Source organism: Balaenoptera physalus (assembly GCF_965194825.1).
Source record: "Balaenoptera physalus genome assembly, chromosome: 10".
NCBI lineage: Eukaryota > Metazoa > Chordata > Mammalia > Artiodactyla > Balaenopteridae > Balaenoptera > Balaenoptera physalus.
Window position 1 is genome coordinate 66,500,539 of NC_138889.1, and position 25,412 is coordinate 66,525,950.

General features: G+C 41.4%; 1 protein-coding gene across 9 annotated transcripts in view; it reads right to left on the reverse strand.

Annotated features, from left to right (window-relative positions):
- TRIM66 (tripartite motif containing 66) overlaps positions 1–25,412 on the reverse strand; it is a 101,801-nt gene that overhangs the window by 12,743 nt on the left and 63,646 nt on the right. For 7 of the 9 annotated variants that reach the window (XM_082478062.1, XM_082478059.1, XM_082478063.1 and 4 more), the window contains one exon: positions 8,395–8,530. In XM_082478062.1, the coding sequence (XP_082334188.1) occupies positions 8,510–8,530 (21 nt within the window). In that variant the 3' untranslated portion in view covers positions 8,395–8,509. Of the gene's footprint in view, positions 1–8,270; positions 8,531–20,344; positions 23,152–25,412 lie in introns of those variants that run through there. The other 2 variants (XR_014268198.1, XM_082478064.1) reach the window with 2 other exon arrangements.

Here is a 25,412-nt window from a genome sequence, read left to right on the forward strand (position 1 = left end):
GGCAAGTAACCTAGGATGATATTAAAGTGGCAGGATGCTATAACAAGAGAAGCAGGATGGCAAAAGCCCAAAATATTAGATGCTTGGGGGAAATGCTAAAGACAAAGAAAAGCATTTTTTTAAGCTAGGCTTAAAATAAGAAGAATAAAACCAAGACAGTTGTTAGTTCTTAACTACAAATTATGCTTCTGTCTTCTCCATCCAAACTGACCTCAAATCTCAGCCCAGCATAACAGGCTCTTTGTAAAGCTGGGCACTGCTGGCCTGTCAGTCATTGTCTTCTATTATTCCCCTGGATATCAGCTTCCTTAACGACCTACACTCTTCCCCACCTCCAGGCTTTTGGGTCTGCTGCTCATCCTGCCTCAGATTCCTTTCCCCTTCAGCTCATCCTCCCCTGACTGCCCCAAGCAGACTAGGGAGTACTCTCCTCCAGCTCCGATAGCACCGATCCATGTGTCTCTTCCAGCACCTCCCACGGGATATGATCATTTCTTGGTTTGCTTCCCTCCAAAACAGACTGTAAGCTCTCAAAGACTGTATCTTCATATTCCAAGAATCTAGCATAGTGTCTGGCTCTTAATTTAGTAAGTGAATGAATCAAATGAGGGAAGTAGGATAAGTAAGGTGACAATCATGTGCCAGGCTTTGTCTCATGTATGTCTTTTATCTCTTCTCTACTGACTAATGACAGACATACAGCGAACAGTGCCTGAAACACATTAAGTGATCAGTAAAAACCGACTGAATAAATCAAGTGAATAAACATGAAAAGAGCTTTGACAGATTCAGCAAAGTGATATAGTCATGAGTATGAAGGTCCCTTCCAGTGCTAAGATTCTATGGAGTTTTAAAAAACTGTACTTATACAAATTTCCCAGAAGATTTGGAAAAGAAAAAAGGGAAACTAGCATTTATTGAGGAGCTATAAATTTGTTAGGCACTTTATATATGATATTTGATCTGTTTTTCATGATAATCCTGGGAAGTTGGGATTATAATCCCCATTTTACAGATAAAGAAACCAAAGATAGAGATGCAGAGACAAAATTTGAAATCAGGTGAGCCTGACCCCAATCCTAATACTTTCCCACACTGCACACATGAATCCCTGGGAGAAACACAATTCTCCCTTCCCTATGACTCCATTCCAAGGAAAAGGAGCTCTGAAACAAGCCAAGGCTCAATCAGGTCATGATTCCAGAGGGTAGAGCTTTCAATGGGAAGTATGAAGAGGTGAAAAAGCTCTACCTTCCCTTAAGAATACCCCTCTTTTCCTTGTCGAAAGGTTCACAACTCTTCCCATGTTCCTCCCATGAGTCTGGAAGGAAAATTTTAGGACCTCTCCAGCTTATAAAGGGCCTCTCCAACGCCTCTTTTACTCTTCCCAGTCCCCAAAAGGTCAAGTGGCAATCAAGTTATAATTCAGAGGAATGATGGCAAGGAGAGAGCTATGGGTCTACTTGAGAGGCCTTAGATTAGAGGGGAAAGCAGCCCTGAAGCTTACACATCCCCTGCAAGCCTCTTCACCAAGTTATAAGCCTACATACAAATGGTAACCAAAGTCCTAACTAGCAATACAGATATTTCTTTGCCTAGGATGTCTTCTGTGTAGGATGGTGGCATCTAATTGAGGTGACAAGGAATCAACCAAATTTTGTTTCCCCAAAACATGACTCACAAGTTGACTTAAACAAATAACGTGAGGTGTACAACAAATGGCCCTGGGACAACTGGTTATCCTCATACAAAAGAATTAATTTGGACACCTACATCACACATATACAAAAATTAACTCAAAATGGATCAAGGCCTAAATACTAGAGCTAAAACCACAAAACTCTTAGGAAAAAAACATACGAGTAAATCTGACCTTGAATTAGGCAACAGTTTTTTAGATATGTCATCTAAAGCCAAATGACCAAAGTAAAAACAGATAAATTGAACTTCATAAAATTAAAACTTTTGTTCCTCAAAGGACACTACCAGGGACTTCCCTAGCAGTCCAGTGGTTAAGACTCCGTGCTTCCATCACAAGGAGCATGGGTTCAAACTAAGATCCCACATGCCACAGGGCGAGGAGGCCAAAAAAAAAAAAAAAGACCCTATCAAGCAAGCAAAAAGACAACCTACAGAATGGGAGGAAATGTCTGCAAATCATATGTCTGATAAGGGTCTAATATCCAGAATATATAAAGAACTCCTCCAACTCAAGAATAAAAAGAGAATCCAAATTAAAAAAATAAAGAAGTTAAATAGATACTTCTCCAAAGAAGATATACAAATGGCCAAAGATGTTCAACATCATTAGTCATCAGGAAAATGCAAATCAAAAGTATAATGAGGTAACACTCCACACCTACTCAGATGGCTATAATCAAAATGATAGACAATAACAAAGCGTTGGGGATGGTATGGAAAAATGAGACGACTCATACATTACTGATGGGAATGCAACATGGTGCAACCACTTTGGAGAGCAGTTTGGCAGTCTTCAAAACGTCACACATAGAGTTACTGTATGACCAGCAAGCCTACTCCTAGATATATACTCAAGAGAAATGAAAAGATATGTTCACACAAAAACTTACACACAAATATTCATAGCGGCATAATTCATAACAGCAAAAAAGAAAAAGAAGAATCAACCAAATTGCCATCTACTGAGGAATGGATAAAAACAATGTGGTATAACCATATGATGGAATTTTATTTCTTTATAGAAAAGAATGAAGGACTAATACATACTACAACAGAAACGATTCTTGAAAACATCATGCTATGTGAAAGAAGCCAAATGCAAAAGGGCCCATACTGTATGATTCCATTTATATAAAATGTCCATAATAATAGGCAAATCCATAGCGAGAGAAAGTAGATTAGTGTTTGCCAGGGGCTGGGGGAGGGGAGAATGAAGAATGACTGCTAACAGATGTGGGGTTTCTTTTTTGGGGCAATGAAACATTCTAGAATTAGATAGTGGTGATGATTGCAAAACCTTGTGATATACTAAAAACTTAATTTTACACTTTAAAAGGATGAATTATATGGTATGTTAATTATATCTCAATAAAAAAAGGTGAACTGCAAGTATAAAAATGAGCTAAGTGTACACATTATAACATATGTACCATCAAAGAGATAAAACAGAAAAGCAATTAGGTTAACTTGAAAATCACTGCTGGACATTGGTGTTTACTTTCATAATAACAAATATGAGAAGTATTACATTTTATTGCCATAAACTGAACACCAACATCAAGAAGATTGATAGCAAAAATTAATTTGATTCCATGAAAAACGTCCAAGGATAAATATTTGCTTTCTTCCCAATATCTCAGCTGGTTGGAAGCTGAGCTCCCTGGAGCAGATATAAGAGCCTCTATGTTAGATTTGCTGACAGCAAACAGACTTGAAAGAATTCAAGTATAAGAAACTGAGCCTCAGACACGCTGCCTTTGGTAAATGGTAAATGGATTCTCTCCCAGCAAGCTCTGTCACTGCAGACAAGCATTCCACCATGATAACGACAAAGTAACAGAGTAGAACTTTCAATTACCAGCACCTCAACCTTAGAGACTGGATGAACATCTTCCATAAGGCTTTTCTCAGATTCTCTGAATGAATATGTGTGAGTCCAAATGACCAGTTTTTCCAGGTGAACACAGTTCATGTTAAGAATACTGAATCACAAGCACACTTTGTACACATACAATGTAAAAGTAAAAACATAAGACAGTATTCTAGAACTATGCCTGGAACATAGTAGGCACCCAATAAATACTTGTTGAATAACGTTTATATAGTTAATAATATCTACTACATAATTTAGATCAAATACTAAGGCAAACAGTAGCAGTATTTCTAAATCAACTTATCTTCATCAATAAAGCTGTTTTTTTCTTGCTTTATTCCTGATGTTATACCACACCCTTATTGAGAGTCAAACTGAAAAGTCAATGGTTCTTAAGAAAGATAATTAGTCTATCATAAGTAGAAAGGATATTCTGATTAATTCTAAAAGTTACTGCCCCTCATCTTACAAACCTTCCTGAAATAAAACAACTTTGGGTTAATAAAACTGCAGGAATTTGTGAGGTGGTTAGTCTTTCATGTACCCTAAGATTTATTTTAGTTAATAAACTAAGAAAAAGATATATTGATACAGTTCAATAATAAGTTGTTTACTCTTCACATTCTGGAACCCTAAGACAGGTCCAAGCAAAACACAATTCACCTCATTGATCCCTATTGGAGCTCAGTAGGAAGGGAAATTCTTTCTGAAGCACATATTAAAGCACACTAACTTACCAATGCCTAGAAGGTCAGCAATTAATTCTACATTACATTTTCCCTTTTTAAAGCCTCTTTTAAAAACAGGGAAATAATTTCTCAGAATCTAACTACTGTGGGTGCTTGAAATACTATATAGAATCATCAGATGGATAAAAGAAGTAGAAAATGTCTTCAGAGGTCACATCTTTTCCTCTTTCAGGACACTTCTAAAAGTCTCTAAGGATACCATTCTACAAGTTCACGATCTATGACAGACTGTCAGAAAAAGTCTTCGTCAGTTTCTTTTATAGCAGTATAAGCTCTTATCTTCTATCTTCAAGGAGACATGAAGATGACATGAGTATCACCCTTTACATCATCATCTTCTAGGTTTTTTATTGGAAATCACAATGCTCAATTCTCTTTCACTTTCATTAACTCTTCCTTGATTTGCTGACATCACAAAATAACATTTTTAAAGAAACTGTAGTTTGTTAACTGGTCTCTGCATGAAAAAGACTTTCTAAGCATAAAAAGCAATGAATCAAAAAAGAAAAGGTTAACAAGTGAACAACATAAAATTGTTTTAATTTCTATAAATCAAAAGCCATCATAAATTAAAAGAAAAGGCAACTGTAGGAGAAATGCCCCAATATGACAAGCAAGGGATAATATCCTTACTCTATAAAAAGTTCACACAAATCAGCGTCTGGCCAAGACAAGTGCCCCCTACCCTGTCCCGCATTCCCCTCCTCATCCATACAAGAAATTGCTAGGCCCCTACAAAAAAAAAAGAGGTTACAGCTTCTTTCTCCCAACTTTCAGAATCACTGTGCCTTTCTTCTGCCTTAGTCCTTTGCCTCCTACCCGGATGCCCTTTTTCTTCTCAGCCCTGTTAGCCAGGAGATTCAGATAAACAGCCTGATCTTGATTTCAGATTTTCCCCAAGATCCAGCCTCTGAAACACTGCTTTCTACATTGCTCTGTAACCAGTAGGCAAGTAACAACTCACCCCAGGCTCCAGGGATACCTTATCCAACTAATTGCAGCCAAAGCCCAACATACTGGCTCCTGCCTGGGCTGGGGAGGCAGAAATCAAACAATTAAACAATTAAGAAAAAAACTGAGACTCCAATATAAAAACCATCAAAGAGCTTGTGCAGGCAATCTAATAGCTAATAAGATTTTTAATGCTTTAACACATTAATAATGGAAGATGTGAGTTACAATGAGGTACTATTTTTAATCTGTGAAATGTGCAAAGATTTTTAAAAAATAATAATGCTAACACAGGTGTCATAAAACTGATAGCAGGATGGTAAACTGGTATACTCTTTATAAAAGTGGCAGCATGTGTGAAGAGCATTCATCTGTCCTTTGACCCTGTAATGTCATTTTTAGGAATTGATCTTCAGTAATCAAAAATCTAGTCAAAAGATTTAAGTATAAAGATATTCATCTCTACATTTTTGTACGTGAATTGTAACTATCCAACAGTAAGTAAATTGCAAATAAATTATGCTTTATCCACAGTGTGGATTATTATGGAGCCAATAAAAATGATATAGTAAGAGCTGACTATTCTATAGCACTGATTAAGGACCACTGACTGTCCTAAGCAGTTAACATGTATTCACTCATTCACTCCTCCAACAACATAAATGGAAACTGTGAGGTAGGTAGGTGCTAGTATCATCTCCATTTCACAGGTGAGAAATCGGAGGCACAGAGAAGTTACGTAATTGGTTCAAGGTTACACTGGCACAGACTCACATGCCCTTTTCTGAAATTCTAAAACCCAAAAAGCTCTGAACACCACGTGTTCTCATAAATTTGTGGCAAATTCATTTGTTGGCAAAACCTGACCTGAACTGAAGCAAAAGTATGTATAGTCTTTACTTACCCCACTTCGAGTGAAGTTATCTTGCTAAAGAAAACAATGTGTTTGATTACAGAGTGCTGCCCCAAACCCCACGAGAAGGGATGCAGTTTATACACCATGTTGTCTTTCTATAATCTGAAAAATTCTGAATTTTAAAGCACAGATAGCCCCATGAGTTTCATATAAGGAATTGTGGCAGAGCTGAAATTCAAATCTATGCATCTGCTTGGCTCTGGAGTCTATGCTCTTAACCACGATGGTTATTTTAAGAGCCCGTTTAATGGCATGGGAAAATTCTTATAATTAAAATATTTAAGTATTTATTAACTACATATGATGTGTCAGACACACAGACAAAATTAAAATTGGGACAATGCTACTAAGGACAGATAACTGGTGTCAGAAGAGCCTATACCCTAAGGGGGCTTGTCCTAGACAGACTGGTTGGTCAGTGGCAGTTTTCCTGAGGAACCATCTGATCTGAGAAGTGAAGAATGAGCAAGAGTTAACGAGAAGAGGGAAGAGCATACCTGGAAGGAGAAGAGCATATGCAAAGCCCCTGTAGTAGGAGGGAAAACGGAGACAAAGGACTCAGAGTCAGTGTAACTGGAACACAGAGAACCAAGAGAGCCTAGAGTAAGATAAGGCTATAGAGGAGGTAGATGCTACAGGACCTTATAGGTGGAGTAACCATTTGCCCCAGTTTGCCTGAGGGACAGTCCCAGTGTAAATAATAGCACTCTCTTTTACTCTCAAAGGTATCTTGGTCTATATGATAAAATATATGGCCATCCAAATTATCGGCCACATTAAAGAGTTGTACTTTTATCCTAAGAGCAATAAGAAATCCTGATGGATTTTAAGCGGCAGGGGGGCAGAAGAGGGGTATCGTAATGAAATTTTAATTTTCAAAAGATTAGTCTTGCTACAGGGCAAAGAATAGACAAGAATACTGAAAGGACAGGGTGAATACCTTTAGACCAGTTTGGAGGCTACAACAGGAGACCAGGCAAGAGACAATGGCAGCTTGGTCTAGGGTGACAGTGGTAGAGACAGAAAGAAGTGGATGGAATTGAGTTTGGTTTGAACATAAACAGACCTTGATGATGATTTGCACATGGAAAGAGAGTCCAAGACTTCTGGCTTGCAAACTAAATGGATGGTGTTATGATTCACTAGAGATTTACATGAGCTAGAAATTTAAATATGTGAGGCATCTGCATAGCAGCTGTAATTTGAAGCGGGGGAGCCTGGAAGAGTGTCTAAAACAAGAAAAGTTTAGGTTCAAAACTTGCTGATGCTTCTTTCCATTGGCAGAGCTCTCTTCCGATGCATGACGCTATTTTCTGGTTGAATATTGGAGCTGTTTGGTGGTTAGACAAAAGAGAAGGTCCCCCTTGCCTGGTGATACGGGACAGGGGGAATCAAACCACGTGCAGCATGTAAACACCCGTTACAACTAAACCCCAAGTGCTTGATATTTACTGTTCACAACGCAGTCTCACATACAGGCTCCTTGGAGCCCACAACACTTTGTGAGAAAATGTGGTCTGCAATTACGGATGAGGAAACTGAGGTAGAGCGCTTAAATTACCTGTCTACACAGAGGCTGCTCTTATGCCATACTATCTCCTCAAATGTGCCATCCACTGTGTGCAAGCAACTACACTAAGTGCTGTAAGAACTACCAAATAATGAGGTCCTACTAGGTGCCAGGCTCTAGGAGATTAAAAAGAGAAAGAGAAAGGAAAAAAAAAAACAACGCAACTTCAGAACTTTTAAGGATGTGTTACACTTACCCTAGAGTAAATTCGCTTTAAATTTCAAAAAGGTTCACGTCCCAAGCTGGGGTTGAGGTGAGAAGGTGGAGATGAACCGGGACAGCCAGGGACCACCCCAAACACCGACCCAGGGGGAAATGAGGTCCCAACGTCTGGGCCCCGGGAAACACTAGGAAGGGACGGCGGGGGCCACCAGCCGACTGAGCGGCGGAGGCCCAGCTGCCCGTTTGCCAGCGCGTTGCCACAGCAACGGCCAGGTCGGCTTTAGCCCGGGGCCTCCCGCCCACTTCCGCGGGGTCCGCCGTACACCGCAACGCCAGGGGGCCACTCACCCGGGCCGTCGAGCGGGCTGGCTCCCAACTGGCGCGCACACTCCGCGCTGGTGGTCGCCAAGTCCGGAATTCCGCACCTGAAGAAACTTTTCGGCCGGCGGGGCAGCCGCAGGGAGGTGGACGGGGGCCGCGTCGGGACAAAGCGCGTCGGCTTGGCGCGAAGCCCTTCTCCTCGCGGCGGGGCTGGCGAGGAGGGTGCTCCCAGGTGCGTTCGGAGGCGTTCCCGCGAGCAGCTCCTCTTAGCGGTGGACCTGAGAAGCCTGTCTCGGGGACAGAGAAGCAGACACATGTTACACTTTGTAACAGTGATATCACAGTGCGGAGGTGATGTCCAGGCTAATATTCTCGCTCAGGGCTCGAGGCCTTGTGGTCCAGCCGGTTGGAGCTGGGGCTGTAAGCCTCGCACTGCAGTGGGTTCCGAGCTGGCCTAAAAGTCAGGGAAATGAATACCAGTGCTGGGGGGACAGACCCCGGAGTGCAGGGTGTTTGTCCCCACGGAGGCGCTGAGAAGGCTCTTGAGAGATCAAATGACAATTACCAGGAATATGTTTTAGCCACAGAGCTCTGTGGAACCATCTGAATGCGTGCCCCCCTTGCAATAGAGGCTAGAAATGCGGGCTCCAGCTGTATGCTAATGTATTTCTGACCTGAACTAGGAATGGCTTCTGTGGACACGGGTCTTGTTCTGTAGCAGCTGCCGCGGGGGTGGGGGGACGAGGGGTGGGCTCAACTCTCCAGATACTAGCCTAATTATTCAGGCAGATGTCCTCTAAAATTTATTTGATTAATAGCCAAGAACTTGGTACAGCAGGTCGATTCATTTTATTGCTTAGAGGTAGAAGTCCACCTTTGGCAACGGGTTCCTCCCGTCAGCTTCATGTGAAAACTCATAATGGCCGTGGTAAGCAAATGGTAACTTCAGTTTTGCAAATTTTCCGAACACAAAAATAATCCCCACCATGTCCTGTACTCTAGAACTTTGGGGTATTGGCCAGACTTTGTTCTGAAGAAGTACAGAACTGTTGTCTAACAAGGGTCTGGAACAGCCTGCAAGAATTTTCTCTCTGTCTCTCTCCCCGAACCCTGCCTCTATCCAAGCATGAGTGTTAGTGCCACAATGTCCAACAAAAGAAGATAAACTCTACCATCTGCTTCACTGAGCTGTGAAGTGTGTGGATCTGCCTTTAGTCAGCAGCTGTGTAGTCTTACACTCCACAGCCTTACCAAGAAATAACTTTGAACTGTCCACTTTCTCATGGCTGTGAAAAGCCTGTTGGAGAGAAACTACAGTTACGGAGAATTGTTTGAAAGGCATGCAGATGACCCCCTCCTCTACATAGTCTCTGGGTCAAGTGAGCTCCAAACCTGCTACATATCAGAGACATCCGGGGAGTTCTGTTTGTTTTGCTTTGTGTTTAAATACAGATTCACAGGACACGCTTCCAGAAATTCTGATTAAGTAAATCTCATGAAACCATTTTTAAAAGATCTTCATATGAGCTTGATACAAAGCTAGATTGGGAACCACTGGGCTATGTTTTATCCTGAATTAAGCCAGACCATCAAAAAGCTGTTTGTACCACTTTTTCTTCACCCTTACAAAATTGTCTCTACCAAGTCATGCTTTACCCTTATGCCATCTGCTTATATTGAGATGCTATTAAAAAAAGATACGCATGACACCTCTGAATTTACTGGAGGGATTATTTTAAGAATGATGTTTATTACATCCCAGTAGCAGAATCCTACCATATTGCCCAGCCCAGGGTTTTTCAAGTTTTTTGGACGATAATCCACCAAAAGAAATATGTTTTACATTATCACCCAGTACACAGGTACCTACGCATTTAATAACTAAAACAAGTTTTATAAAATATTACCCATTCCACATGCATTTTATCGCTTTTTAATGCTGGTTTCCACCCGTTAAATGATTTATTGACCCCTAGATGAGTTGCAAGTTGCATTTTAAAATCAGCAGTATAGGGACTTCCCTGGCGGTCTAGCGGTTAAGACCTCACCTTCCAGTGCAGGGGGTGCGGGTTTGCTCTCTGGTCGGGGAGATAAGATCCCACATGCCTTGCGGCCAAAAAAAACCAAAACATAAAACAGAAGCAATATTGTAACAAAGTCAATAAAGACTTTAAAAATGGTCCACATCAAAAAAAATCTAAAAAATTAAAATACAAAAATAAAATCAGCAGTATAGCCAGATATCTTTTTCTGGAAACTAGCCCTGATCCTCAGACAAACCAGGCCACCTGTCCACAGTCTATTGCTCCAACAGCAATACCAGAGCCAACCCAATCACATCTTTCTCCCAGGCATTTGGAATTAGGACTGAGAGATTTTAATTTTTCTAAATCTAGGTAGCTGACATAGAAACATAGAATGCTGTAATATTGAAAGTCAGAAGCTATCCACAGACATGCCTTCCCATAATGTGGCCTGGAGAAATGCAGAAAACCAAGTTGCAGGAAAAATGTGAAAAGAACAGGAAGTATGAAAGAGATTCACAAAGAGGAGAGAAGAGACCAAAAGAGTTGTGACAGCTTTCCATCCCTGATCATTTTATTTCTTGAAATGAGCTGCATTCCTGCCTTTGAATTCCACGTAATATTCCAAATCTTTATAATAAGATGCACTCTTTTGCTTAAGCTAGTTCAAATGGCTGAGTTTCTGTTATTGCAACCAAGATGAATCTACTTATATTGGTTTTATATGGCTTTTGTAACAAATTACCACATACTTGGTGATTAAACAATGTAAGTGTATTATCTGGCAGTTCTATAAGTCAGAAGCTCACTGGACTAAAATCAGTGTCAGCAGGGACTTGTTCTTTTCTGGAGGTTCCAGGGGAGAATCTGTTTCCTTGCCTTTTCCAGTTTCTAGAGGTTACCTACATCCCTTGGGTTCATGGCCCTTTTCCTCCATCTTCAAAGGCAGCAATATTGCATCTTTCTGACCGTGCTTCTGAGGTTACATCTCCCTCTGATTCTAGCTAGGAAGGTTCTTAGCTTTTAAGGACCCAAATGATTAGATTGGGTCCACCCAGAAATTCCAGAATAATCTCCCCATCCCAAGGTCCTTAGCTTAATCACCTCTGCAAAGTGCTTTTTGCACGGAAAGTAACATTCACAGCTTCCAGGAATTAGGACATGGACATCTAGAGGGAAGGCGGGGGTGGATGCACACTAACATACGATCACTCTGTGCCTTAATGTATTTCAATCCTGAGTGCCAGGGAAAAAAATCTTTTTCTCCTTGAAAAACTGATTTCCTTATAAAGAAAGCAAACCATGGAATTGATCACTTTTCCCTTTTCACCTTCACTTCTAGGAAGACAGGAACCAAATTTGCAGCTCAACATTAGTAATTTTGTCAAACTCTACTGCTTGCATATCAGTGTTACAACTTTCTTCTGTTCTCTCTCTCTTCCATTTTCCCTCATTTCTACCTTTTTTTTTTTCATTGTATTGACTGTATTATTTTAAGCTGCTTCAGATATTTTGACTTGTTGTTTCCTCTGCCTATAAGTCTCTGCCCCCATACCTCCACAAGGCTGGTTCCTTTTAATCATCTATATCTCAGCTCACATGCCACCTCCTCAGAGAAGCCTTCCCTGATCCCCCTATCTAAAGTAGTCCCTCCCACAGTCTATCACATTACTTTACTTTGTTGTCCTAGAGCACTGAACACCATCTAAGACCATCTGATTTATTTTCTTTCTTCCCTCACTGGAAGTTAAGCTTCAAGACAGTAGGGACCCAGCCTCTTTGTTTATTGCTTGCTCCCAGTACCTGGAACAGTGGCTGGCAGTTAGTAGCTATTTAATAAAAAATCATGGCATTAGTAAATGAAAGAATGAATAAAGGAAGCGCAGGAAGAAGGAAAGAAGAGACTTTGTAGAACATGTTGATATATAGATGGATAGATAAATAGGTAAATAGGCTGACAGATAGACAAATATTCATTTCTAATGTGCAAATGTCACCAATATTTATAGGGAAGAATCAGAGAAACCACACAAGGAAGTAAAACATAACTCCCTACAATATGTTCATAGAGCTACTGGGTTTTCTTGGGGAACCCTTTATGTAAATGCCTTAGACAGAAAGTTTCTTGAAGTTTTCCAGTGGCTCAAGGCAGCTATGTTAAATATCCCGGCTGGTTACCATGTCTGAAGTCATCAGTTCTCAGTGAGGTGATGGATTGCAACACCATGACCCCTAACAGCAACAAACTGTTGACACTGCCAAGGGGAGCTCAGTCTATTCCAGGGGTCATTACTGCACAGCAATCGGCTCTCATCCTAGTCCAGTAATTATCAAAGTCACCACTGCCAACAAGTGTTATATGCTGTTTACTTAAACACTCTATGGTAACATCATTGTTACAATGCAATATCAAATTGCTTGACATTTAAGAAGAGAGATCAGAATCCAAGTTTGTCAATGTAACAAAACATAGAAGCAATTAGTATAGTTTGTTCCAGGGTTTGTTGACCCTGTTAGTAAAAATACCAAAGTCTTGGAGGGAAGAGATGGACTTCAGTTTTCGTAAGTCAAGAAGCAGTTGATTTACACATTAATTACAATTTATCTCTGTTATTCAAAAGACTCTATATCACAAAAACATCACTCCATAATTTTTCTGTTCTATAAGATAAATTATGATATTTTAAAATCATTATGTGTTATATTAAGATTTCTTAAATTGGGGGACATGTCTTTGAAAAATGTATAATGCAAAATGTAACTTTATCCTAATGATAGCTCTTTGATTATTGGTAGGCTCTACCACTTTTCTCTTCTTTCCACTTTTCTCTTCTCCTACCTTGACAAAAGTAAAACTGTACCTTATCCCCACAGCTCAAAAGGAAATAAACATTTAGCAATTAACTCAGTTTTTCTGATCAACTGTGGATGTCTGACACAGCCCCCTTGTCAGATAAAACTAATAGAGTTCAGGTTAGTGCAAGCCAAAACTAAATTAATGGTTCATAGAGTGGAAGACTTGATATTGTTTAGATGGAAATACTCCCCACATTGATCTACAAATTCAATGCAATCCTTACCTAAATTTCAGCTGCCTTTTTTGTAGAAATTCACCATCTGATCCTAAAATTCATATGGAGATGCAAGAAACTCAGAGGAGGCAAAACAATCTTAAAAAGAAGAACAAAGTTGGAGGACTCACACTTCCGGATTTCAAAACTTACTACAAAGCTTTAGTAATCAAGACTGTCATATTGGCATAAGGATAGACATATAAAACAACAGAATAGAAATGAGAGTCCAGAAATAAATCCATGCATCATTGAACAACTGACAAGGGTGCCATGGCAATTCAATGGGTGACAGGATAATCTTCAACAAATGATGCTAGGAAAACTGCAAGAGAGTATATTTGAACCTGTACCTCACACCATATACAAAAGTTAACTCAAAATGGATCAAAGACCTAAACATAGGAGCTAAAACAATAAAACTCTTAGAAAAAACACAGTTATAAATCTTCAAGATGGATTAGGCAATGGTTTCTTAGATATGGCATCTAAAGCAAAAGCAACCAAAGAAAAAATAGATAAATTGGACTTCATCAAACTAAAACTTGTGCTTCAAAAGACTATCAAGAAAATAAAAGACACCCACAAAATGGGAGAAAAATATGTGCAAGTCTTACAAGTGACAAGAGTCTAGTATCTAAAATATATTAAGAATTCCTACAACTCAACAGTAAAAAAACAAATAACTCAATGTAAAAGTGGGCAAAGAATTTGAAGACATTTTTCCAAAGTAGATATACATAAAGCCAATAAGCACATAAAAAGATGTTCAATATCATTTGTCATTGGGGAAATGCAAATCAAAACCATAATGGGATACCACTTAATACCCACCAGGATGGCTAGAATCAAAAAGACAGACAATAATATATGCTGGTGATGATGTGGAAAAATTGGAACCTTCATACATTACTGGTGGGAATATAAAATGTATAGCTGCTTTGGAAAATAGTCTGGCAGTTTATTAAACAATTAAGCATAGGGTTTCCCTTGTGGCGCAGTGGTTAAGAATCCGCCTGCCAATGCAGGGGACATGGGTTCGAGCCCTGGTCCGGGAAGACCCCACATGCTGCAGAGCAACTAAGCCCGTGTGCCACAACTACTGAGCCTACGCTCCAGAGCCCATGCGCCACAACTCCTGAAGCCCGGCGCCTGGAACCCGTGCTCTGCAACAAGAGAAGCCACTGAAAAGAGAAGCCCGCGTACCACAACGAAGAGTAGCCCCCACTCACCGCAGCTAGAAAAAGCCCGCGCACAGCAGCAAAGACCCAACGCAGCCAAAAATAAATAAATAAAATAAATAATAATAAAATTAAAAAAAAAATTAAGCATAGAGTTATCATATGACCAGTACCCAAGAGAATTGAAATTACATGTCCACACAAAAAACTTACAAATGTTCATAGAAGCATTATTCATAATAGCCAAAAGTGGAAACAACCCAAAATGGCCATTAAATGATGAATAGATAAACAATAAATGGTATATCCATACAATGGAATTGTATTTGGCTACAAACAGGAATGAAGTACTGATACATGCTACAACATGGATAAACCTTGAAAACATTATGCTAACTGAAAGAAGCCAGATGCAAAAAGCCATATCTTGTATGATTCCATTTATATGAAATGTCCCAAATAGGCAAGTCTGTATAGAGAAAAAGTAAATTAGTGGTTGCCAGGAACTGGGAAGAGGGAATGGGGAGAGACTGTTAACAGGTATAGAATTTCTTTTGGAGGTGATAAAAATGTTCTAAAATTAGACGGTGGTGATGGTTGAACAACCTTGTGAATATACTAAAAACCATTAAATTGTACACTTTTAAAAAGTGAATATTAGGTATATGAATTATGTCTCAAAGAGTAAAGTAAAAACAACTAAATAATACTTTATATTTCATGGATTCTAAAACCCACGTATTTTTCACTTTTTAAACTTCTTTGAAATTGGGTTGCATAATTGATTACATATTACTATTGCTGTCAGCCAGGTAGCAGTCCTGACATGTGTAAAAGTCTCCCTGAAGGACCAAGAAAGTGCCAGCATCTTGGTGTCTTAGTTTTCACAAAATACAGGTGATATTCACTCACCTAATATCATCAACTCTGTTCCAGGCACTGTCCCAAATGCTTTCTGTATTTTAACTTATTCAATCCTCACAACAGCTCCATGAGATAAGTACTGTTATTATCCTTATTTTACAGACAAAGAAACAAAAGTACAGTGATTTGTCCAAGATCACACAGCTGGTACGTGTGAGTCCCATCCAGGCTGTTCTGGTCCAGAGTCTGTGCTCCTAACCATTAGGCTTCACTGCCTCACTTACCTGTGAGTGCAAGACAGCCATTACTGTCAACGGTCTTCAAGGTTTCCTACCAAAGTTGGCCAAAAGAGTAACGAAAGCTAATAATGAGTCTTGCAATGGTTCAGTGATTAAAAACACCATTCATTTGGAAGTTTGACTGGTTCATTCAAACATCTTTTGGCTATGTCTAAGGGAGTTCACAGCCCGGAACTTCATTTACAGAGCTCAGATAAGAGGGAGTAACCGCTTCCTGCTTGACTTACAAGGTGAGTAAAGGGAGCTGGAGCTTTAGTCCAGACCCTCCTCATTTTTCCCAGCTGACTGCAGAGACTGACCTCCTTCTCCTATGAGCCTGACTGGGTAAGGCACAGGGCAGACCAGGTCCCAGCATGGGGATGGAGGGATGAAGTCTCTTTTACTCATACGTGAAGAGTGTGGAGCCAGAGGAAACACCACCAGAAGCCATCTCAGGAAGAAGTGCAGGATCAAACCTGAGGCAAATATTCCACCTCCCTATTACCTGACATCCAACCTTGCTGATTTAATGCAAAGTCAATCGTTGGAAGATTGGAAGGACTCCTGAGAATTCAAGGGTGTATAGCATTCCAGGCTCAGGGGAGAAGATGGATTGTATCACTTCCAAGAAACTACAGGCAGAAAGAAAGGATAGCTAAGCCCTCCCTGTCCCCCATTCTGCCAAGGCTCTTGCCACACCCACCCCAGCTGAGCCCCTTGGATACCAGATGCCTCTTTAAGATGACTGGGGAAACCTAGCCGAAGCCAGATTGCTTCCAACAAGCTGACCCCACAGACACCCTCAGTTCCTGGAGGCCAGAGTGAGGATGGAGACTAAACTCAGAGCCCTTCACTGCCTCTCCACATCCCCTTACAGAGGCTAGCAGTAGCATTTTCCAGCCATGAGGTAATTTCACCTCCTCCAGCTTAGGCCTCTGCCTCAGAGTCCAGAAGCCAAACACAATCCTTTCGGTAGAGAAAAGACGGAAGCAAAGAGGACAGCAGAAGACACACCCAAATAAGGCAGGGTACCAAGCTCTGAACTGTTGCATAATGGAAAGAGGAATGGGTGGGCAGAGGAGGTGCCTGGAATCACCATCCTTTAATTCATATTTTTCTCTTCTTAAATTTCATTTGGTAACAATTTCAAACTTACAGAAAAGTTGTGAAAATAAAAATAGTAGAAAGAATACCCATATACCCTCTAAACCCAGATTCACCTATTAACATTTTATCCCATTTGCTTTATTTGTATCCTGTATATATTTTTCTAATTTTTTCTAATTAGGTATTTTTCTAATTAAATATATAAATATATTGAAAAGTACAATATAGATAAATTATATTAAAATATATTTTTACATATTTAAATTATAAAAAAAATATTTTTTGCACCATTTGAAGGTAAGTTACATACACTATGGCCTTTTACTCCTAAATACTCCAGTGCATATTTCCTTAAAAAAAGGGTAATTTATTATATAACCACAGCACAGTTATCAACTGTAGTGTAGTTAGCATTGATACAATACTGTAATCTACTATCCATATTCCAATTTTGTCAGTTGACCCAATGATGTCCTTTAAGCATTTCCCCCCTTCCACTACAGGACCCAGTTTAGTCCTGGATATTGCATTTAGTTGTCTGGTGTCTTTAGCCTTTTTTAATGTGGAACATTTTCATAGCTTTTCTTTGTCATTAGTGACATAGACATTTTTCTAAAATCCAGCCCCCTATCCCCTGACTTTAACATAACATTCCTCATTTTGGGTTTGTCTGATGTTTCTCCATAATTAGGTTCAGAGTATGCATTCTAGGCTGCGATATTGGATGGGTGATGTTGTGTCCTTCTCAGGGCATCACTTCCGGATGCACAATGTGTCCACCTGTCCCTCACTGGTGACGTTATTTTGATCACACAGTCAAGGAGTTGTCTTCTTTCTCCACTGTTTAATTACTGTGTATTTTTTTCTCCCTCACAACTAATGAGCCGTCGGTAGAGAGGCAATTTAAGGCTGTGCAAATATCCCGCTCCTTATCAAAATGTCTCCCTAGCACACACTTTCCTGACTTTGCCAGAGAGCTAAATGAGCACCGCTGGCGCCACCTAGGGGGCTTCTGGCACACTGCAACAAAGGGAATGGGCTGTGGATCCTCCCTCACTCCTGCCACTTGTCTGGTGCCCAGGAGCTGTTTTGGCCTTAGACATTTTGAAAGAAGAGCTTTTTGAGACTTAAGTCACAAGGCTTGAGTTCTAGCTCTGACATCGCCACCAACTCATGAGGAAACTGGGACAAGTCCTTCCCCTTCTCAAGACTTCAGTGTTCCCAGTAAAATGGGAGGTTGGATGACAAAGACCTGATTTCATTCATTCATTCAACAAATATTTGTTGAGCAACTACAGGCACTGTTCTAGGGTCTGGGCAAGATTTCTGCTTTCAGGGAGCTTACACCATATGAGGGGCGACCTAGACAATGTACAAGAAAACAAATTAAGGAAATGGATAAATACACATAGTAGTAAGTGCTATGCTGACAATAAAACAAGATTGTGAGAGCGAGTGCCTGGGGTCCACTTTAGACTGGGCAGTTAGGAAAAACTCTCGGAAGAGGGGTTTTGGCTAAGACATAAAAGATGATATTTGAAATATACCATGATAAAAGTTTAAAAATACATATAAAAGTATTTGTATAAAAGCAGTACAGCATTTTAACACCAAAGTTTGGGAAAAAGACAGAAAAATTATGCATAATGCTACCACCCTAATATATTTTAGGATAATAACATTTTATATATTTGTATTTGTATCTTTTTTCTTTTATTTTACATATAATTCTGTTTTGCTTTTTTCAGTTTAGCATCATCTCCTAATTATTTTCCATGTTGTTATTCTAGATGCAAACATGGCATGCCTCATATTCCATTTGTTAAAATTATTTGCCCTTTTCCCTCCCAAGAACAGTGTAATAAACATCCATGTCCCCTTCATCTAGATTTACCAGTTGTTAACTTTTTGCCACATCTGTTTTACTTCTAATAATGTAATATGTAGTTTTTCTACCCCTGAGAGTTAGTTGCAGACATCATGATCCTTTGTCCCTAAACACTTTAGCATGTACCACCTAAAAACAAGGCCTTTTTCCTCTGTAACCACAGCTCAAAGTATCGCTCTCAGGAAGCTTAATATTAATACAAGTTATCAGCCCGTATTAAAATTTCCCCACTTGTCCCAATAATGTCCTTTCAAATGAGCTCGATAATTATTTTAACTGATATCTCTGCTTTCTGAAATACTTGAGAGGTTTCTCAAGCCAGAAGAAGTTTAGAATTTCTTTCTCCCTTTATGTATCTTCTGACTCTGTTGGATTCCTAATTCAAACAAAGACTTTGAGAGTCTTTGTCTCAGTTCAAGTATGCCTATAGACTCTTTAAATATCATTTTAAATTATATCATATTAATTATTTAACCATCTTCTATAGGCTTTTCATTGTTTCTAATATTCTACTGTTACAAATCTTGATCACACCTAAAAAGTAACATAAAAATTAAAGATAATATAAAGTAATAATAACACTAAAAATAATAAATCCTAATATCATCAAATATCCTGAGTTTTCATCTATTCCCAATCGTCTCATAATATTCTTTAAACCAGGATGCAAATAAGTTCCATACTTTGCAATTGTTTTATATGCTTTTTTAAGTCTCTTTAGTCTGTAGGTTTCCCCCCCATCTCTTTTTTTTTTCCTTGCAATACATTTGTTGAAGAAACCAGGTCATTTGTTCTGTCATTGCTCACAGACTGGATTTTACTGATTGTATCCTTGTGATGTCATTTTAAATGTTCCTCTGTTCTTTGTTTTTCCTCTCAATTGGGAACTACATCTGTAAATTGGTAGTTAAATCTAGAGACTTGATTAGATTCAGATTCTATTTATTTGGAAACACTTCATAGATGATGTTGTGTATCAGGAGACATGTAATGTCCGGATGTCTCTGTGATATGGGTAACCTTGGATGGTCACTGTCTAGATCCATTCATTCACTGGGGGTTGAAAAATGGTGATATTCCAGTTTACCAACCCTTCCATTATTAGCTAGAAAACTTCTGAAAGAGATACTTCCCCTTGCAAACAAAGAAGAACAAAGTGCATCGCTCACCACCCAGTTGGACAAGGATTAAGCTATCAGTCACAGCAGGCACTGACTGACATGTACCCTGAGAGGAATTCAGGATGAAAAACAGGATGAGGCACTCTGTGCTTTGGAAAAACAGGGCCTACCTAGGTAGTTAGGTCAAAATGAATGACAAATATTCATTACAGTGTCCTTAACCCCCACAATGGCTAGAAACCATTGGGCAGAGAGGAGCACTAAGGTTAGGTAACTGGGGGATATCACTATATAAAGGATATTCCTAAAGTGTTTAACGTCCAGAAGTGGTGGGCATTCTTAAGATGCTTTTCCCCCTAACTCTCCTTCAGACTTGCTGCCTGTATTTTAAAGAACAGGATGTGTTCGTGCAATAAGAAGCAGAGAGCTGAGTTCTTCCCTAGAGAGGAAGCTCCCCAGTCTACTCTTCCTCACCTTGTGTCTTAATGATGTTGGAGTCTGAGGGTGAGAAGACCATGAAGCATGTTCAACCATCTCCACTCAAAAAACACTCCAGGACACAATTACTGGTAAAGAAAAGTGCTATCTTTTAATTTGTTCTAGAATGTGTAGGTCCTATTAAGATCAGTGACACTTCCCCTTATCATGTTCTTCCCTCATGCCCCCAACCACTTGGGATCCAACGTCCACTTCTAGAAAAGGCCTAGGAGGAACTCACCCTACATAGCCAACGAAGGGGTGCAGTTTGAGGAATGGGTATATGACTCCAGAAGCAGCACCAGCTACTAAAGACTTTCCTCAAAGCAGCTCATTTTGGCCTGTGAGTCCCTTTGCCCTGCCTTGGTCAAGACTCCCTAGCTGTGAACTGCTCCAGTGTTCCCTTGCTCCCTGTGTGGCCTGAGCTTTAGAATTAGAATCACCATTACCATCTTTAGAGCTGGAGAGCCTCTGAGAGAGCACTGTTTTCACCATCCTTCCTCCCCACAACTTTATAGATGGGGAAACTGTACCCAAGGTCACACAGTTCACAACTGGCAGAGCCAAAATTTTGGTGTTTAGCATCTCAAGTCAGATATCTTTCTACCATACCCTCCTGCCTCCAAGAAAACAACCGGCATCTGCTTCTAGCTCCAGGAACAACTGGAGCAAGCAGGTGGTGGTGACCAGAACAGACGGGAAAGACCCAGCTAAAGGGGCCAGGCTGACCCCAGCTGAACCCCAAGCAAGTGATGAATCACAGCACTGCCCAGTTTCCTTCCGTCAGAATGTTACCAGTGGCAGACACCCCCCCCCGCCCCCCCCCAGGATTCTCCCCCTGGCTAGCAGAACTGAACCATGCATGGAAACATGCTTACCATGATTCCAAGACCTTACCGACCAAGGCAGGCGCTAACTGGTATGAGGATCCTGGTGAAGAGCTGCCCACCAGCTGGGTAATCCAGCTTACCAAGTTCCTTCTTGGTAAGATCCAGTCCACGTTCTTGGGCTGATTTATATGGGGCCTCTTAGCAAACACGGCTAAAATCTGTCTCTGTGCTGCACTGGGAGAGACAGGCAGAGACAATCACAGATGGTGTCCTCCCAGCAGAGCTCATACACATGCTTGGCATGAGGAGAACTGAGTCCAGGAGAAGAAATGAACTCAAAGAGAACAGGCAGACACAGAGGGTAGGGAGCAGGAGCAGCTGTGCTTCCTCCTGACTATCCTACCCCTAAAGAGGAGAGACCACAGAAAGCTACAGATGTGTCCCCCTGTCAATATTTCAAGGAAGGCTCAGCCTGTGTGGCTGAAAGGTAAGAGGATAATCCAGAGAATTGTGCTGTCATGAAAGCCAAGTGAAGAGGGTTTTTCAAACAGGAAGTGGCAGATGATGTGAAATGCTGTAGAGAGTTCAAGACTGTTGAGGACCGAAAGGTATTCGCTTGATTTGGCAACTGGGTGGTCACTGGTGACTTTTATGAAAATCTATAGAGGATTGGAAAGTGATGAAGAAGAAATCAATGGAAAGATTTTTTTTAAAGAAACTTGGCTATTGAGGAAAAATCTGTAAGTGCGACAGACTCTAAGAAATTTTGTTTTAATCTTGGGGAGAACTTTGTTTGTTTGTAAGCTATGTGGAGGTAATCAATGGAGAGGGAGGTTGAAGACCCTGGAAAATGGGAGCAGTGGGATATACAATGGAGCAAAGTCTTGGAAGACATATAGCAGGATTCAAGAACAGAGCACCAAATAGGAGCAACTGGAAAGGACCTGAGGAGGGATACAGACACAGAGGGATGGGAGGGGGAGAGGAGCACACGGACAGGAAAGTTTTTGCTTTAGGGCCTCTCTTCTGTGAAGTAGGCAATGAGGCCAGTCATTTGCTGACAGCAAAGATGAAGGGCATGGATAGAAAGCAGAGTAGTAACAAGTCAAAGACACACCAATCAATACTGAGAGCCCAACTGAGACTGTCAACTCTGAATTTTTCATGCTTAGGGGCCCAGAGAGAGGGAGCAAAAAATAGGTTGATGCAGAAAATGGAGAATGGTTGATAGTTTCAGCAGAAGTTGGAGGAGATGAGGAAGTTCAGGATGCTGACAAAACCGTCAGTGTGTCATGGGCCATGGGTTTAGGCTCAGGAGAGGAAGAAGTCCAGGAGAAAGCTGAAAGACTGGGAGAACAGAAAGCTAAGGTCTTGGAACTGGGCTAAAGGAGCAGGCAATTTATTTAATAGCAGTGTTGGAGTGGGAGAAGAGGAAGCATAGGGGATGGTAATCCAAAAGGAACAAAGTCTCAGTTCAGGAGTTCAGAAGAGAAGACTATAGGTGACACCATGGAGTGAGAGAGAAAGCAGAGCAGAGCCCAGGAACAAACAAGAAAAGGTCTAAGTCTTAGAGGCAAGGCAAAGACCTGTTGCCAGAAATGGGTACAGAGAGCCAGAGTCCGCCAGGGTTGATGGTAGGGTCTTCTGTGGAGCAGAGCCTGCAGAGGATCTGGTGGCTGCTGCCAGGGAGGGGGTACCTGCAAAGACAGGCAGGGTGTGTAGCTGGCAATCGCTGGAAGTTAGGCAAGGCCAACCTACCCATTTCTAGAAGAGTGCACTAAAATCTCCTTTGCATCAACCGAAGCCACTCCATTCTTCTGTTTCTCAGTATACCCAAGAAACCCAATTTCTCTTCTAGGACTGCATTCTATACCATAAGAATCCAGAACTCATTGTATTTCCATTTCCTGACTTTGTCAATGACCAAAGGACTTAACTGACTCCAAAATGGGGCCATTATGGGAATAAGTCAAAAACAGGATTAGCTCAAATGTTAGCAAAGAGCCAGTGAAGTCAGTCACTCAGCTAGTAGCCTTTTGTTCAACTTCTGAAACATCATGTTGTTTTCTGCATGCAAAAACAAAACAAAACCATCAGTTAAAACACTGGTGCTAGGTACACAGGAAAAGCCAGGGAGAGGGCACTGTTGTGGGGTAACCAACGTAGGGATGGTGGGCCAGGGCCTCGCACCCTTGGAGGAAAGGACACCCTACCTCCCACCCCTCCCCCACTGCTCAGGTGCCTAAAGGGAGCTTCTCAGCATGCAGGGTCTCTGCAGTGGGAAGGGAATATGTGACTCTCTACCACATTACTAAGGTCCACTGGCCCAGCAGGCTACACCCAAGCTGGGAACTTCACTGATAGAAGTGAAGCCAAGCACTTAACTAGGTATTTTGCTTCATATTTGTGGTTTCTAGCTGGTCTTGGGGAAAGATGTCAATTGGGTTTGAGCCTGTCATAGCCCTCACCCAGCTGCCCAACACAAAACACTGGTGAAGCTCATTCAGAGAAGGTGTGAAGGTGGGCCACACAAAGGAAAGATGACCAAGAGGAGGAATTAATGAGGTAATTACAGAGAGAACCTTGCCAAGCCAACTAAACAGAGAAAAAGATTTGAAAATTGAAAGGGAAGTGGTCAGAGCCCAAACCATAAAGTCAGGTGAGCTCCAAAGAGTAGAGGGTTACATGCAAAGATTGCCTGGCTACTGGATTATTCAAGACTTAGTTACCCCAAACTAGAAAATAGGATTATGGAAGTTCATCTGCTTAGGAGAGCTTGGCATGTGCTGGTGAAAGAATGGCAAGTCAGTGGGCACAGTCTGCTTTGAAGTGAAGATGCTCTCTCAGCCTGGGTGGAAAAGAAACGAGCAGTCCCATCCACTCACAAGGAGAGAAGAAATGTTTTCTCTGATCAAAATTATCCCACTAACAAGGGCCCTACAAATAAGAACTTCCTTAAACTGCATCTCTTAGCAAAAGTAAAGCCATGACCTACAGCCCCCTTGAAATTAGCTAAGCCATGACAGGACCAGGGAGAGCTGTCCCCAGGCCAAGCCAACATCAGCAATAGGTTCCTTCTCAACCAAGCCCTTGCTCGTGAGGTGGCCTGACCCCCAGCATCATCTGCCTATGCCTTTTCCTCCCAAACACCTTGCACAGACCACAACAATCCAGCCGAGATGCAGCCTGGAGCTCCGCTCCTGTGCCTGTGACCTCCAGAACACTTCTCTCTGCATTCTAGGAGAAATAAAGTCCTGAAGTTGCTTCAGGGTCACCAAAGGACACCAAAGAGGCTTCTCGCCTCTCAGTTTTCCCCTTTTCCACCCCAGATAGAACTTCCACGAATGCTTAGGTCTGGCTCCTGCTGGTCCCTCTGGCCTTCTCCAACCTCCAACAAAAAAAGGGCTGCCAGCAGAGTCTTGGCTTTTTCTGGGCTGTGGACAGCCTGAGGGCAGGTGAGTCAGAGGACTCACTTCTGATCTTTGGCTCTGTGAAGTGGAGAAGTTGAGAACTAGGATCTCTAAGCAGGAGGAGAGACCCAGCAGAGTGAGCTGGTTGTGGGTCATTCTCCTTGGCCTGGAACCTCTGTATGTGAAGCAGACAGCAGCTTCCTCATAGTTTTCCCAAGCAGAACTCAGGGTCTGGACCTCTGAATGGACATAATGAAGGGGTGGCCACCAACAATCACTTCTAAGAAGCAGGTTCTGACACCAAAGTAGTGGCACAGATGGCACGCTCTGAAGTTAACATCTTCTTAAGCCTGCCAGTGAAATCTGAGCCTAAAGATGTAAGTGGTCTCTGCACAGCCACCCAGCCCCATCAAGAATGCCATACTATCCAGAGCTTCACAGAGGCCACCTAAGTCAGCATCAGGAAAGGGGGCATGAAAAACAAATACCCTGAAAACCGTTAGAACCCGAATAGGCACCAGTTGAGACCTATGGCCTCTAGAAGCCTCATTGCCCTGTCCAGGGCAGGTGCCTCTGTCCGAGCAGGCCAAACAAAGGCAAACAGTGACAGTCTTTGGCTGTGCTGGGCCAGGGATCACAGGCCTGCCATATGTCAGAACCTCTCTCCCTTCTTTTACCCTCTTCTGGGCCCAGGAGGAGTTCAGATATATACATTGCTCCTGAGCCCTGCACACTGAAAGGTGAGAAATGTCTGCCTTCCTCAGCAGAAAGAATTCACCAAGGAAGTTTGGTCCTCCCAAGCCTAACTGGGCTTGGTCTTGTCAAGTGGACCCTACACATCTGATGGTTCTGGTAATAGGGAACACCCCCCTCTTTGCTGTTTATTCTCCGTAGTGGATGCACTATGGCTCCAAAATA